Source organism: Drosophila elegans, unplaced genomic scaffold (genome assembly GCF_018152505.1).
Source record: "Drosophila elegans isolate 14027-0461.03 unplaced genomic scaffold, ASM1815250v1 contig_183, whole genome shotgun sequence".
NCBI lineage: Eukaryota > Metazoa > Arthropoda > Insecta > Diptera > Drosophilidae > Drosophila > Drosophila elegans.
The window spans coordinates 11,595,183-11,610,476 of NW_024545550.1; the positions used below are offsets into that span (position 1 = coordinate 11,595,183).

The 15,294-nt window shown below is 42.2% G+C and overlaps 1 protein-coding gene across 4 annotated transcripts; it reads right to left on the reverse strand.

The window, feature by feature from the left end:
* Positions 1 to 159: 159 nt before the first annotated feature.
* Positions 160 to 15,113, reverse strand: LOC108144511. Of its 4 annotated transcripts, none has more exons than XM_017269449.2 (9): positions 14,881 to 15,113; positions 11,079 to 11,164; positions 6,126 to 7,599; positions 4,103 to 4,742; positions 3,770 to 4,038; positions 2,102 to 3,218; positions 1,487 to 2,040; positions 551 to 770; positions 160 to 491 (listed from the first exon to the last, which is right to left on the reverse strand). In XM_017269449.2, exons 2-9 carry the CDS (start codon positions 11,104 to 11,106, stop codon positions 411 to 413), a joined length of 4,383 nt encoding a protein of 1,460 aa, XP_017124938.1. In that variant the 5' UTR covers positions 11,107 to 11,164; positions 14,881 to 15,113; the 3' UTR covers positions 160 to 410. The 4 variants fall into 4 exon arrangements, with proteins under 4 accessions (XP_017124938.1, XP_017124936.1, XP_017124937.1 ...); XM_017269447.2 differs by having other exon boundaries at positions 160 to 497; XM_017269448.2 differs by lacking the exons at positions 11,079 to 11,164; positions 14,881 to 15,113 and adding an exon at positions 8,846 to 8,934 and having other exon boundaries at positions 160 to 497.
* Positions 15,114 to 15,294: the final 181 nt, after the last annotated feature.

The window sequence follows — 15,294 nt, forward strand, 5'->3', positions numbered from 1 at the left end:
CATTTATTTTCAATCAGCCACAAAAACTTAGAAAATCCATCTTAAATGTAAATCAAATAAGTACCATTTCTTTTCGAAAATGTTTTTTGAATTTCACTCAAAACTTTCCATTTCCCAGCCACTAAAAGAACATTTTAAAAGATTTCTCTACATATTTTATTTAAATGGTCGATAATTGTTTTGCATTTATTAATGATTTGTTTTTTTTTACGTATAAATGTATTCGTTTTAACTTCTGCTCGCTGATCAACAGTTTTAGTTTATATCATTTTCTCATTTTCCTAATTTAAACGAGTTATCCGTGTTGGGGGTGCCAGGACATATCCGCAACATTCAAACATGCAGTACACACACATATGCGTAGATTTTTGGAGTTCAGATTCGATCCGTGTCATAAATTAAGCTGTAAACTAATCACAATCTCTTACGATTCTAAAGTTGTACTGGAGTATGGGGTTCGCCAGGTGAGCGCTGTCGTCGCAAAGTTTTTGCTGCAACTGAAAGAGTTGAGGAATCCCCGATAAAGCTTTACACAATGCTGAACTCTCACCTGCTCCAAGTCGTGGCTGGCGCGGAGCATAAAGTCACGCAGGAAGTAGCCGCGGTCGGGTAGATCCAAAGCCAGGCTCAGCTTGTTCTTGCCCTGCTGCTTGAGGATCTTCACTCCGCTGGTGGGCGTGGCCTCGTCATCTTCGTTCAGCTGGGCGTTGGCACTGGGCTTGGCCTGATCCTCGTCGATGCAGATGGACCACTGCAGCGGCTTGTTGGAGCTGTCGAAAGAATTATGGTTATTACTGCTTTACTTATCAAGAAAAAGTGTATTAGGTATGTCAATAAACAATTGTTTACAAGCTTCCTTTATTTGAACAAAAATGTTTTTTATATAAAATTATGAGAACAGAATTTAGCTTAATTCTAAGTATGATTTTATAAAAACCTTTATTTTATTGAAAGACCGCTTAGAATTGAATGTTTACAAACTGTTTTTCCGATGATAATCAATTTTAGGATTTTTTAAACATTTTTTTAACTTATTAGCTGTCGACAAATCTTTCGATTCCTCATTTTGTTAATTAAATTTTTTATAATGATTAGACATCTGTTTATATATATGGAAAACTGTTTACCAAACATTCGATTATATTAAATAAATAATAAAATAACGACTTTGCTTTTATACCCAAAAGCTTAACTCTTCAAAACTTCGCCATTATGTTAATTATTTACGAAATATTGTGGAATTTTAATACAGCTTAATTCAGCTTCTCACTACAAAGGAATGATATAAAAAAAAGATGTAAGAAAAAACAAATTTTAATATAAAATTCAAAACATAACTTATTTCTTTACAAAATTATCTACCTCTTAAAAAAATTGCCAAAAATGATTAGTTCACATTAGTGCATGCTATTTTGAACTTTAAAAAGTAGTATAACAACTGCCGACTTTATTGCATTTCCCCTAAAACATAGTGCAATACACGTACCTCAGATGGAGCTCCAGACTACTGGCCTGCAGGTATCGCGAGACGGGAACTATGTAGCTGACATTGAGGGAACTGCCCGAGGTGGGACAGAACTGCTCCACGTCGATGGTGTGGTTGTACTGGGCGGCCAGGACGCAGCTGGCCACGCTCCAGCAGTCCAGTTGGAAGGGCGGCAGCACCGTCTCTTCCGCCTTGGCACCTGATCCCTGATCCTGATCCTGGGCAGAGGCAGAGGCAGAGGCGGAGGCAGCCTGTACCAGCTGGTAGACGGGATCGTCCTTGGCTGCGAGCACCGTTTCGGTGTCCTGGGGAAACTTCTTGGCCAGGGCATCGGTGCTGTGCGAACTTTTGCCCAAGAATCCTGGCTGGTTGGCCTCCAGTACGGCCGAGGTCTCATTGCCAACCACGGCGGCGGATTGCGGCTCTTGGATGTCCGGATCCTGGTCCTGCTCCTCAGCCGACTGCAGATCGTCCTCGACATGCTGCTCCTTCACATTGGCATCCACATTGTCCGGCTCGGGCTGCTTCGGAGGCAGTTCCTCGAAGCAAACGGACTGGAAGAGAGCATGGCTATAACAAATTTTTAATGAGGATTATCGCAAAGCCAATCCTTACCTGACAATTATCGCTGACCGACTCATCCCCATTGCACTCAGCCGGCTGTCCAAAGAGCGGCGTCTTGAAGCTCCGCTGCCGGATCCACTCCAGACTCCGCTGGCTGGCCGACCGCCTGCCCACATTGGACTCCCGCAGCCCGGCTGCCTGGTACTCGAAGCCGTACACCCCGGTGATGGGGTTGTCCACGGACTCGTTGGTGTTGCTCAGGTTCTGCAGGTCCAGGGCATCCGGATTGTCGCTGCTGTTGCGCAACGGAATGGCCGGCGGTGGAACGTCCAGAGCCTGGGCCAGCGGACCCTGGACGCCGGACTCGGTGCTCACCTTGTTGGTGGTCAGGGCCAGGTTGGATGTGGGTGGCGACACCGTCTTGTAGACGTGCGTGTAGACGGTGCCCGGGTTGAACTTGCGAATGGGATGGCCAGCGGCTGCGGGGCCACTGGAGTCGTAGGCATCGGAAGCGGGACTGGCGATGGTGCCCACCACCACGATGTGCTCGTCCAGCTTCAGCTGCGACGACTGCTTCAGCTGGGCATCGATGTCGATGGAGTTGTTCTCGAAGTCCTGCGGCAGGAGTATTGCCTGCGGAGGCTTCTCCGTTGAGGCCAGTGTCTCGTTGACGACAGCAGCTGCGGCAGAAGGATTAGGAGTAGGAGGCGGCGGCGGAGGATGAGGAGCAGGAGCAGGAGCCTTGGCCACGTGCAACTTCTGGCCGGCCGCTTGACGCAGCACCTCCTGGGTGGGCGGCCACTTGCCCTTCTTGCTGTTGATGGTCTTGTTGCTGAACCGCGGCGCCGTCGTTGTGATCAGCACGTGCTTCGGACTCGGCTGGCCACTGGACACCTGCGGCTTGACCAACACCGCCGCCAGGTCAGCCGCCTCCTCCTCGGCCGGTCGGTATCCGGGCGGACGGGCCGTGCTGCTGGTGGCGTACATCCGACCGGGCCACGTGCCGTTCGTCTTGTTCTTGAAGAGCGTGTGGAAGTAGTGCCGCTCCTCGTCGCTCAGGTGCGTCGGCCCCGCCTCCGGGCGGAAGTGACCGTTGCCGAAGATCTGGTAGTCCATCTGCTGCTGCTTGTTGTGCTCCACGAAGTACAGCGTCGACACCGCCGCCAGGCTTTAAAAAGACGAGAACGGGAAATTATAGAGTGGTTCTTCGTTAACTAAAGCAAAGCACTTTTCTGGGTATGTTATGAAATGACCACAGAAAATTATAGAAAATTACGATACTAAATACAATTTCGATGGCTGGGGGGCCGAAATTGCAAGTCGGGGTCACCTTTTTTTAAGCCAAAACGACCCAAAACCGAGGATCATAATATAAATGTAACATCAAATTATTAACATTAATTTGATACATTAACTTGTTAATTAATAACAGTGTGTTTTGAAACCAAAACAGTATACCCCTTTACTGTTTAATTGGATTATATATAAAATATATACTTTAACTATATATACAAATCACTGTTTTGTATTTAAATGCATACGCAATAAAATCGATACATAGCCGTTTTATAGAATATTTAATTTTTTTATCATAAAGTTGCTGTAGTAATTCATTGGAAAATTTTACATAACTTATATAGTATTTTAAAAAAAGCCATTTTAAAGACATTAAAAGATGATGTTTTTCTGAAGCTGAATGGAAAATGTATCTTTACTCACCAGGCGGCCATAACGATGATCAGCAGGAAGATGACGATCTGCAGGGAGCGGCTGGAGCAGACCTCGTAGCCGTCCCGCCGACTGGCGAAGGGCTTAATGGCTCCTCGCTCCGGCAGGATGCAGCGCGGCTCCAGCAGGTCCTTGGCCCGCAGTTGGTGACTGCTTTGGCCAATGTTGGCACGTTCCAGGTGCTCGATGCGCGACTCCAGCGATCCCGTCACCTTGCACAGCTCCTTCACGGCTCCGATGTTCTCCATCAGAATGCGGTCCTTTGGTACGTATAGAAGATGAAATTGAATGGATGAACTGGATGGAATAAATCCAAACACCCACCTTATTGACCAGCAGGAAGTTCTCGATGACCCTTCCGTTGGGCAGCACCACGCTGCCAGCCTCTTGCACTGCATCGGGGATCACCTCGCGCACCTCCTGCGCAATCACGCCGGTGTCCTCGATCTCCCGCGTGTCGCTCTGCCGCCGGAGACCCGAGTGCACAGCGAACTCCGGCTCGTAGCGGTAGCGCACTATCCGGATCTTCTGCAGATTGCGTAGCTGCACCGACGTGTCCAGCTCGGCGATCTCCTGCTTGGCGCGACTGTCGCTCGGCTGGACGATGTGGCCGGACACCTTGAGGTTGCCATGGACCACCAGACTCTCGTCCGGCCGGTCCATGTTGATGCCCACGCGACCCATGTGGACCACCGATTCTGGGGTGAGGCCACGCTGCCAGCACAGATCCACGTCGGACTCGAATTGACCCGGGTTCGAGGCACGGACGATGATCTTCTCGCTGCCGTGACTCACCACCGGAAAGTTGCCGGAAATGGTGTGCACATGGAGGCCCACGACCAGCTGGAAGAAGCGCTGCTCCGGATTGGGGCGACCCTTCTTGCGCATGTTGTTGTTCGTCGTCTCCGAAAAGTGCAGCCGGCCCACGGTGATCTTGCTCACTATGTGCTTCTGGAGATCGATGCTGCGGGTGGAATTGGAAAAAGGTTAGTAACTCCATAGTCAACAAAAAATAATAAATAAAATGTAGTGCAGAAGAGGTTTTAAACCAATTATTACAAAATTGGTTTCAATATTTTTAAAACTCCAATTGTACCAAGTATATATTTAAAGGCGATGATTCCTAGTACCTTTTTTTTAAATTTTTAAGATGGCTTCAAACTCTATTACAAAATGTATTCCTATATTTTTAAATCTCCAATTGTACCAATTATGTATTTAATGAGAATGTCCCAAAAGCCTATATCCTATTAATCCCTATACCCTTTTTAAAGACGTTTTTTTAAACAAAAAATTGCTTCCCAATGTACATTGTCAAATCAAATTTGGAACTCAAAATTTAATATTTTCGATGTTGAATTACAGAATAATTAAAATTTTTTGAAAGACAAAACTTTTCACAACTCCAATAACTTTTTTAGTTAAATTTATTGACTTATTTATTATTTTATTAAATTATGTTTATATTACTTAGGTGAATACCCCATATATGGTATGTTATTATGTAGCGTTCTGAACTTGTGAACTATTGGAAACCAGCAAGCAAGAAACTGGATCGCGATTGCTGGGGAATCACACAAAATAGAAAATGCTGGGAAATAATAGTAAATAATTAAACCACCTAATTTCTATAGAAATATGATAAAATATTTAATTACTAATTTGTAAAAAAAAAAAATAATATATGGATTAAGTAAGAACAAAATATTGATATGGCTTATCGATTTGTTATGTTATTATTGTTTGCCGGTCTATTATGATAATTTTATAACCTAGGCATTATTGACCTATTAAAACGAAATTGTAATATTTGTTTACCCTTGTTGTGTTCTGGTCTTTCTATGAGTACAAAAATTTGGTTACCATTTAAAGTGAACAAGTCTAGAATTTACATATATCGACTTAATAGCATGTATGTACATATTTAGCATAAACTTTATTGTTGATTTGTTACTTGGTTTGTTACTTGGTTGAAATATGTAAGTTGTGTCCTTTTTTTTGGGGAATTTCTTTGCTTTTAATAAACAAAAAAAATATTTATAAAATTGTTGAGTGTTTTTTAAATAAATAAACAATAATTTTAAGCATAAGAGAATTATCTTGCGAATAAATGGAATAATTCTATGGTCCTACTCTTACCTCCTTACAAACAAAGATTTTAAAAAATGCGATTTTAGGGTCTGCGCATTGGCTATAAAGTTTATCACTCATACGTACTGTTGCGCAAGGCATTAAATTGTTTGGATTTTAATTAAATTTATATTGCACCAATATCTACTATTAAAAAGCGTGGGAGTAAAATTCCTTGTAAATATACAAACATGTTAAATTATTTCTTTCTACTCACGGTACGGGATAGAAGGCCTTCTTGGAGCGATCCGATTGGCTCTGCTCCACGCGGATCGTCTGGTTGGGCGCCTCGAACTTGACGCCGTAGAAATGCAAGTGGAAGGATTTGATTTTCTCGAAGCCGGACGGTGTCTTCACGAATTTGGCATCGCCCTGGAGGCGCGCATGGCAAGTAACCTGGAAGTGGTTCTTCTTCTGGCACACGTACGCGTCGTCCGAGACGCTGAAGTTGAAGCCCTTGTCCGCGTCCACGCGGTAGTAGATCACAGACAGCTCCTGCAGGCTCTGGTCGAAGAGCTTGTGCCAGTTCTCCGGCTGGAAGCCGTTGAACCGGATGCACTGGCCCCCCGCCGGATCGCCAGCTTCGCTGCCCGATCCCGATCCTGATCCCGAACCGGATCCCGAACCGATGGCCACTCCGCCGCCAGGCTGTCCGTCCAGGCTGTTGTCCGTTTGCGAATTCACGGCGGACAGGGCTGGCGATACGGAAGCGGAACAGTGGGAGGGCGCCGGAGTGGGCGTGGCCAGGGAGTGGTGGGAGGCGCGCAGGGGACTCATCTGCAGACCCGCATCCACTTTGGGGGTGGGTGCAAAGTCGGGACAATCCAGCTGCGTGGACATCTTGCGCTTGCGGGACAAGGAATGCACTGGGGTGGAGGGAGCGGACACACGATTGAGGGACAACTGGCTGGTGCCGATCACCTGGACGCGATCCAGTCCCAGGGCGGAGGTCAGAGTGCAGGTGGACAGGTTCTGATAGCTGCCGGTATGCGGATACAAGCCCGCACCACCCACCGCTCCATCGTTGTAGTAGAGCATCGTATCCTGGAGGATCCCATCCTGGTGATGGCTGGCAAACTGCTGCTCATTGATCTGGTGTTGATGGTGCTGCTGCTGCTGCTGTTGCTGTTGCTGGTGTTGCTGCTGATGCATCTGCTGCTGCTGCTGCTGCTGGCACAGCAAGTTGCCCGGATTAATGATGAGTCCGGATTCGTGCTTGATCCGCACATCCGTCTGTGGAGCAGCAAATTGATGCTGTTGCTGCTGCTGCTGCTGCGGCGGGGAGGCGTATTGGGCCAGGTCCGTTTGGAGCAGGTGCGGCTGGTGCTGCATGGGCGGCAGACCCGGATAGATGAGCTCCCGCCCCGACATCGCCATGCCATGGGCCTCGCCCAGCGGACTGTAGGCGGGCTGCGAGTCCGGCGGACTCTCCGGCAGCTGCGGATGCACGTGGCTCTGGGCTTGCGTCGCCACCGGCGTACTGCCCAAGCGTCCGCATCCACCCAATTGGGAGTGGGTGTCCAGGCCATTCATGGGCGGTGTGTGCGGCGACTCCATGTGGGTGTGCACCCCTCCTGCTCCGGACAGGTGACCATTGTGGCCCAACTGGATGCTGTCGTCGAGGGCTCCTTGCATCAACAGATCCAGATTGTCCATGCCATCGCCATTTATGCCGTCCAGATCTTGCGGAGCTGTAAGAACAGAAATTAAGGTAATTATTAAAAGGTCTTGTTAGCACTGGCTTAAGCAATCATATTATATTAATAAACTAATTTATTAATTAAATACTTTGTGAGAGATATGAATGTGAAATAAACTGACCAAAGCAACCTATTGAATTAATAAACTAATTTATAAATTTTTTTATGTGACATTATATGACAAAGGATATATAAAGTAATTAATTACTAATATATAAATTTAGTACTTCTAACATGAATATATTTTTATTATTGCAATTAACAATAAAAATAAGTTTGTAAATTAAATATATTTTCTGTAATAAATATCTTTATACAATTTAAATTTACTTTTTTTTGTAAATAGGAAAGGATTAGAGATTATGCTCGGCATAAGCAAATTTAAAAAATCGTTCCTTTCAATTCAATAATTTTTACTGAATTTAATTGGCAAAACAAAAACAGCAGCACTAATTAAAAAAATTAAAATAAAATATTTTTATAATATAAATATCTATAGCTCAAATTAAAATTAAATCTTTATGTTTTAATATATTATGAAGCTAAAAGTATTTAAATTCTGTTGACATTGAACATATGTATACATTTTGGTGGCTATATTATTTTTCAAATTAAGTAAGTCTACCACAAAGGCATTGCTGGGGATCGAGTGTGATAAAAACATGGTCTACAGTTGACATTAAATTCCTTAAGAGAGAGCCAGTACAGGTGTGCATTTGCCACAAAGCTAAAAGGATCTCAAATAGAACTATGTTCCGTAGAAATATACAAATTTAATATTCCCCTGCAAAAACAATAAACCAATTAAGTCGGAAAGAGCTACTCTGCTACGTAATTGGTGAGTAAACATTGACATCCAATAGTGAAATGTAGGCAAACAATGTTTTATTATCTTTCGAAGTAGAGCAAAGTCCGGGAATCGCAGGCGACGCGGACTGCAAATCATAATACCAGAAAAACATTTCATTTATTGAGAAATAGTAGAAATATCGCACGTTTCTGTGGGGGCGTTTACCATAGCCGTAGATAATTACGGTTGAACAAACAGATCCGGGGCACTGAATACTGAAAACTGAAAACTGGGAGCAACCCGCCTAATGATAAGCCCTGAAATTCCCGCTCTGTTTGATCGATAAATGGCCAAATAAATTGTTGACGTGCCGAATGCAAATTGTTGTGTAATTTATGCAGGCTGCTTTGGGCGGATTATTATTATTATTATTATGATAGCATTTACCATTCAAAGTCTTGGGGTAGTCCATAATTAATTTGTCGCTTGTCACCGAATTGTTCGCGGGGGATTCAAGTCAGCAGGACTTTCGAATCCGAAACTTTTTCAACGCGAACGCCTCGCAACTTGGCCCAAACGAATCGCACTGATGGCCAAGTTACTTGCTGCTGACTGCCAGCATCCATGGAAACGAAATGGAAAAAACGGAGTTTCGATTTCAGTAACCCCCCGGTTTTGGATGCATTCTGCTGCTGCTGCTGTTGCTGCCACTGCAGCTCCGTTTCGAGCTGAGAAAATAATTATCTAACGCACGTATGAGCGAGCATACGGTTGATGCACTCTTCACAACTCGCTGAGCAGTGAAAATGGCTCGAAAACAAGCAGATACTAATAATCAAACTATAAAACTGAAACTGAACTGAACTGAAACTGAAGAGGGAGTCCAATCGGCATGGTAACCAACCGAAAGCGCCAATGAAATCGAAACCTAATTGCTTGGAATAAATATAATAATGGGAGCCCTCAAAATCAGCGAAACTTCAAAAGTAGCAGCAGCAGCAGCAGATCATCGTCATTTTTCAGGGTCTTCGGGAATCGCGCAGCTACTGTTTATGCAATTGTTCTCCGATATAATATTTTTACAAATGCTTTCGTAGTACTCCGCATGCCCCTCTTTAATCACTGCAAAACTGTTTCCCCAATCTCAGAAGTTCGCGAATTGCCAGCAATTTGCCACTCTTTATTATTATTTTTGTTTAGTCACTGGGCGAAACGTCGCGATACGTCGGATGTGGATTGGAAATATCTGAGCACTGACTGCGGCCAGCGAAATCATAACCGGAGTGCAAATATTTGGGCTTCCGTCCCCCGAAGTCGGGGTTATTGATCAAACAACCTGCTCGTTTCGTGTGCCGCACAAGTGGCATGCAAATCCCAGCCAGTCGGAGCGAAATTGTATGGAAAAATATATTAAACGATTCCAGCTATCATATATCCTGATTGTCTCATTCTGGGTCTGTCCCTGTCTGTGTTGGTGTTTGAGATGCAGAACTTTGGACAGACGAACCTTTACCAACTCAATTTCGAATACCCTTGCTTTCATTTAGAAGTGCTTAAAGTAGTTTTTTAATTTTTAGAATGACTCAGCTTTATTTTCATCTTTTATGTTAACTATAGTTATAGTATATTTCATGACTACTTGAAACTTTGTAAGTTGGTAACCTTTATATTTATATTTTAATCAGACGAATTTTTAAAAACGGACTCTTTTTATGTTCTTTTATTTATTTTGGAGGTATTTTTATGATTTAAAATTTCCCACTTATATGGAATGTTTTATACTTCTACAAAAGGTAGCAACCAAATTTTGAAGATCCTTTTTGCTTATTTATATGCTTTTAGATATTTTATAAAAAACGTATCATATGCTTAAAACAGGATAGGGTGAGGCTTTAGTTAAATATTTTTTTTTCTGGTAAGATATTAAAAATTAATCAACAGAAAAGTGCTGCCTATATGTAACCGTATGTTTTAGCATGTTTGTTTTAATTTGCAAATTAGTCAACTTTTTAGTTTTCCTTAGAAGAAAATCTTTGTATTGATAATAGTACTTTTTTTTAGCTTTAAAGATTTTCAAATGGATGCATTGAAATTGTATTTAGATAATTTAATGAGTAAAAGATGTATACTGTTTTATTTTGTAAGGGAGAAATCACAATAAACGTAAGCTATTCAAAAGCCAAATTCAACATAAATTTGAATTAAAATTTGTTTGTTATAACAAAAAGCGTCGAACATAAAAACCTAGAACTAATAGTTTGGGGATTTTGTATTTATTTACGAAACTAATGAAGAATTTGTTGTGATTAATTTTTTTAAAATTAGTTTAGTTCTGTTTAAAATAGTCTAACCAAGTTTTATTGATTTCCTCTTTAAGCCATTTGCTACTTTGGTATAACTTGTTTCAAAAATGTTTTGTGCAACCTATTATGTTACTACAGAAGTGTGCCCTTTCTGGTTTAGAGTATTTTGAAAGAATCGGATGGCTCTTTCCCCTGTTATGTCTATTTTGGGTTCCACTTTGGTTGTCAATGACGAGGAGAGTCGAGCCAGCCTTCAACGGGGCCACTGCAAGGACCCCATTTGAATTTGAGTTGGTTATCCTTGCCGAAAATATGTGCATAAACACTTGTGGTAATTGAATGGATTTGCCTTTGGGATTGTTGTCTTTTGTACTTACAGAGCTGTTCCAAGAAATCAAGGTCCATATTCGAGTCACTTCAGAAGCATCCTGTTTACGTGGCTACAGCATGTCTGGTGATCGGTCTGCAAAGAATTAGAGAAATGTGCCATGAGCTGCCGGTTTCGCGTCTTCAAAATTCAAATGCCATCTGTGGACTGGCATTTAAGAAATGTTGAAATTGGAATAAACAATTAGATTAACCTTATCAGGCATTTAATAAGTGGAACAGCCCAGTTTTTTTTGTTTTTTGTTACATTTCATTGTTCTGAAGAAATAAGGTTTCCTGTCAAGATCAAACATACAGTTCTTTATAATTCCGAGAAATTAAAAGTCTCTCATTAAAGTGGGTTTTTTTGTATTATATTTCATCCAGCGATAAGTGCTCTAAAAATAGTAAAGAATTCCGTCGAAAGTTCCCCTTTTAAATCTATATATTTGCTTAACACAGGAAGTTCAACGCTCAAAACTACCAAAATTTCAAGAAGGAGTGCACTGAAGGTTAGCATCTGGTGGCTCTAAAAAAGTGACGAATTTTTGGGAAGGTTTCTATATCCGAATGCTGCTTTGTGGAGTTAAATTGGTTTTGTAGTTTTGTTTAATTTTAAAACAAGTAGTATTTAAAATTATTCAAAAATTTGTTTTTCAAAATGGCTGCTACATCTTTTGAATATTGAATTGCTTAGTTTAGATCAGCGTCTTGAAGCAATTTTATTATTTTATATTCGATTTGTAAGAATCTATGCATCTTTATTTATAAAAGAAAAACACTTTTAAGGGAAGTACACTTTTCCTAAAGCTATTAATCTTTGTAAGTGGTGTAATCCTTATAAACGTGGCCTTAGGAACAAGGGAATTAAGAATTGCATAGTAGACGTTTCCGCTTAGCCGCATATAACGCACTATACACAAATCAAGTTATACGATTTTTCCCATATTCTTAGCTTCAAATTATGAGATTTTAAAAAAGTATTTAAAAATAAACTATTGATGAAAAAAAAGCTTCAAGGGAAAACTCTCCTCAAAGTCAAATATGTCTATAGTACCGCATGCAAATATGAGTTGCTTTGAACACAACATATTGGCATATATGTATATATAGATTAATATATGATATCTCTGATGTCTGGCGTCGGAGCAATGCAAAAAAATACACTCAAGTGGCGGATAAGTAAGTCGCGATTTCAACGGCAACTTTGCGTCGTCTGAGCTGCTTTATCCGCTTTTAAACGGGGGCCACAAAACGACACGATTTCATCCGATGTGCAGCAGCAACTAATTTGCATCGAAATCAACACGTGACACTTGCTCTGCAGTGAATAAAAATAACATAAATGACACATTGCGGAGTTATTTAGCAATGCAAATGAATATCGTGTGCCACAGCATGGAATTCCATCGCAGATAAGCCAAAATGTATGCTACGAAAGGTGTTTCGGCACACATGGCGTATACGCAATGTCAAGGGATCTGCGAAAAAGACCACTTTTGAGTGGAAAATACGTGGTTTTCGATTTTGTAATAGACTTTGGCCAGCCTTGGATCGATTTTAACTCTTCCCTTATGCGCTGCGAATACTCGCTGACGACTGAAAGTGGTTTCTGAAGCGAGACTTTGCCTCCGCTTTGTCATGTCTGTTTCGTCGCAATGATTTTGATTGAATTAACGCCTTGGCTTTCATATACATATGCATGTGTGTACTTCGCCTGGGGCTGTTTGCCCGTCGGATAAAGAACACTTCCTCCTATAATAATATAATGAAATGCTCAAGTGATTTGATTTAGTCCGGCGGCAGGGCAACTAAAAATAAACCCAACCAAAAAAAACCAGACTCACGATCGTGCCGCGAGTTTCACTTGAAGATGTCTGAGGAAAACAAAAACCTGTAGTTGTCCGCTGGCCATTGATTTGTTGTTCGCCGCTGTTTCTATTACGAAGTCGGAAGTTAATAATATTGGGCTTTTGCTTTTGCAGGGCGCTTGACTTCTTTTGTGGCTTTAACCTCATCCTTGAGGCTTTGACTTTTGGGGGGGGGGCTTTGGCTTTGCCTTTGGCATTCGCAAAATTGGCTGGCTCATCATGGCGGGCATCATTTAGCGTTTTATTAGCATTTCAATAAATCCACCGAGACCATACTGTACGACATCTCGCGCTCTCAAATCTCAAATGGCGTGCGGCGGTTTGAAAAAAAACACGATTGCACGTAAGCTACAATCAAATTGAGCCATAAATATGAATAAATTGTATTTTGTTTTTGTTGTGCCGCTGGCATGGGATTCACTCGGCCAACAAGTCAATTATGGCTAGTACACCAACTCAACTCTTGGGCCGAGCCGAAATCTGAACCCATGACTTTAATTTGTCCAGCGAGCCCAGTCAAAAATCCAGATGAGATTATCAAGATGTTTGGCAAAGGCGTCAATAATCAAGGGAATTAGCACCGACAGCCTAACTATATGGCCAAATAGCGGGGCAGTGATCGATCCCAAAAACATATATATTTCATCAGATCTAGACGGAAGTGCGTCACATAAAATATGACTCAAGGAGTGATAACATTTTTGCATTCGATTTCAAAAATGTACCGAGCTTCTCTTAGGATTCAATTTGAATTGCAAATTAAACGGATGTTAGAAAAGAAAGTCGAGGCGAGGCGAGTCTTGGCCAGGAATGGAATATTCCATTTGTTATTGATCGCATATTTAGCATCTTTTTCGAATTTCGGATTTCGGATTCCAGTTAAACGGATCCCACACCCCTCCCCCGCCCATTAGCGCTTAAATAAACTATGCTAAACAGCTTTCTGAGCTGAGCTGCGCTGAGGTGGCTTCTTCTTAGCCATCTAGATTGTTATTTATAAGTATCGCCGCGCGTTTTTGCCTAATGTTTTGTTTCTTTTCTGATTTTTTCTCGGCTTTTACATATTATTGCCGCTACAATTGGGATCAGGGGGCTTTAAAAGGGGGGATTGCCGTTTGCTGTTGCTCTTTCTGTATTTTTTTTCTGTTACTTTTGCTGGTGCTCGAAAACTTAACCAACCGGTTGACTTTTATGTCTTGGCCCGATGCTGTTGTTGTGAGCGTCTTTTTGGGCTATGGGACACGTTTTTGCTGTTTGCCGTTTGCTGGTTTGCCTTTATTTTGCTTGATCTTTTTTTATTTATTTTCATTTATTTTTTTTTTTGATTTTTTTGCGCTTGGCACAGGTTGAGACGAAGATCGAAGTAATCTTCGAGTTGTTTGGGGGCCCGAGAGCATAGCGATCGAACTAAAACCAATGAAATGAAGATGTGCACTTGGCGACGGCAGAAAAACAAAGCCGACGGAACAAACACAAAAAAATAAATAAATAATGCAGAAAAAAAACCCCTTGTTTTTGCCGCATTCTTCTGGCCGACAGAGAGTTGTTATTGTTGTGGCCGCTGAATGAAAGGTGAACTACGGCTATTTGATTTTCCAACGCTTTTGTTTTTTGCTGTGGGAGGCTGGGCGGGCGACGGGCCCATTGTTTTAGCCCGATTCTTCTTTATAGATTTGACAGAATTCGGGGTTACGTATACGCCGCACTGGCTGCTACCAACACACATTTGCACCACAGTGAAATCGTTTTTCACATGTTTAACTGGCTTTTAAACAGAATTTGCGTTATTTCCAGTTGTTCACTTCTAGTATAGCCATCAATTATTGTTTTAAGCATTTGATCACTCCGCGGGGGCTATTTTTCGTTAATAAAATCTTAGTTAAACTAAAGTCGGCTTTAAATTAGTTGCACACACACACACTCTCGCACAATGGTCACTTACACTTGCACAAATCGCCGTTACTTTGATTGTATACGAATTTGTTGCTTTATTGTGTCGTCTGTCGTTTTTTTTTTAGTTTGTATTTATTTAGTATTTCACGCTCCGTGTATAGTCGATGCAAAAGTGCTCCCAAGATCGCGGATCCCTCGATTCTCCCCGACTAACCGCGATTTTCTCACGGCAGAGCGACTATATCTATATCCAAGTCGGTTGGACTGCTAAGCTCAACTAACCGAGCGTCGTGTGCTCTGCAGCTCGGCTCGCTCCCCGTACCATTCCGCTCCGACTCTCTCCCGAAAAGCGGTGGAAAACCCGCTCTGGCCGATCAAGCGAGGCTTACGATCGGGGTTGCCACTGTGCCTGCAGATCGGTGCAACGGCACATTTAATGGATTAAAAAATATTGTTTAATTTA

Excerpts from the sequence above, each read along its gene's own strand:
- LOC108144511 (XM_017269447.2), bottom strand. The coding sequence starts at position 11,106 with ATGGACCTTGATTTCTTGGAACAGCTCT. Across the intron at positions 4,743-6,125 it reads AAGGCCTTCTATCCCGTACC|CATCGATCTCCAGAAGCACA; the intron begins GTGAGTAGAAAG and ends TTCCACCCGCAG. Across the intron at positions 4,039-4,102 it reads ACTTCCTGCTGGTCAATAAG|GACCGCATTCTGATGGAGAA; the intron begins GTGGGTGTTTGG and ends TACGTACCAAAG.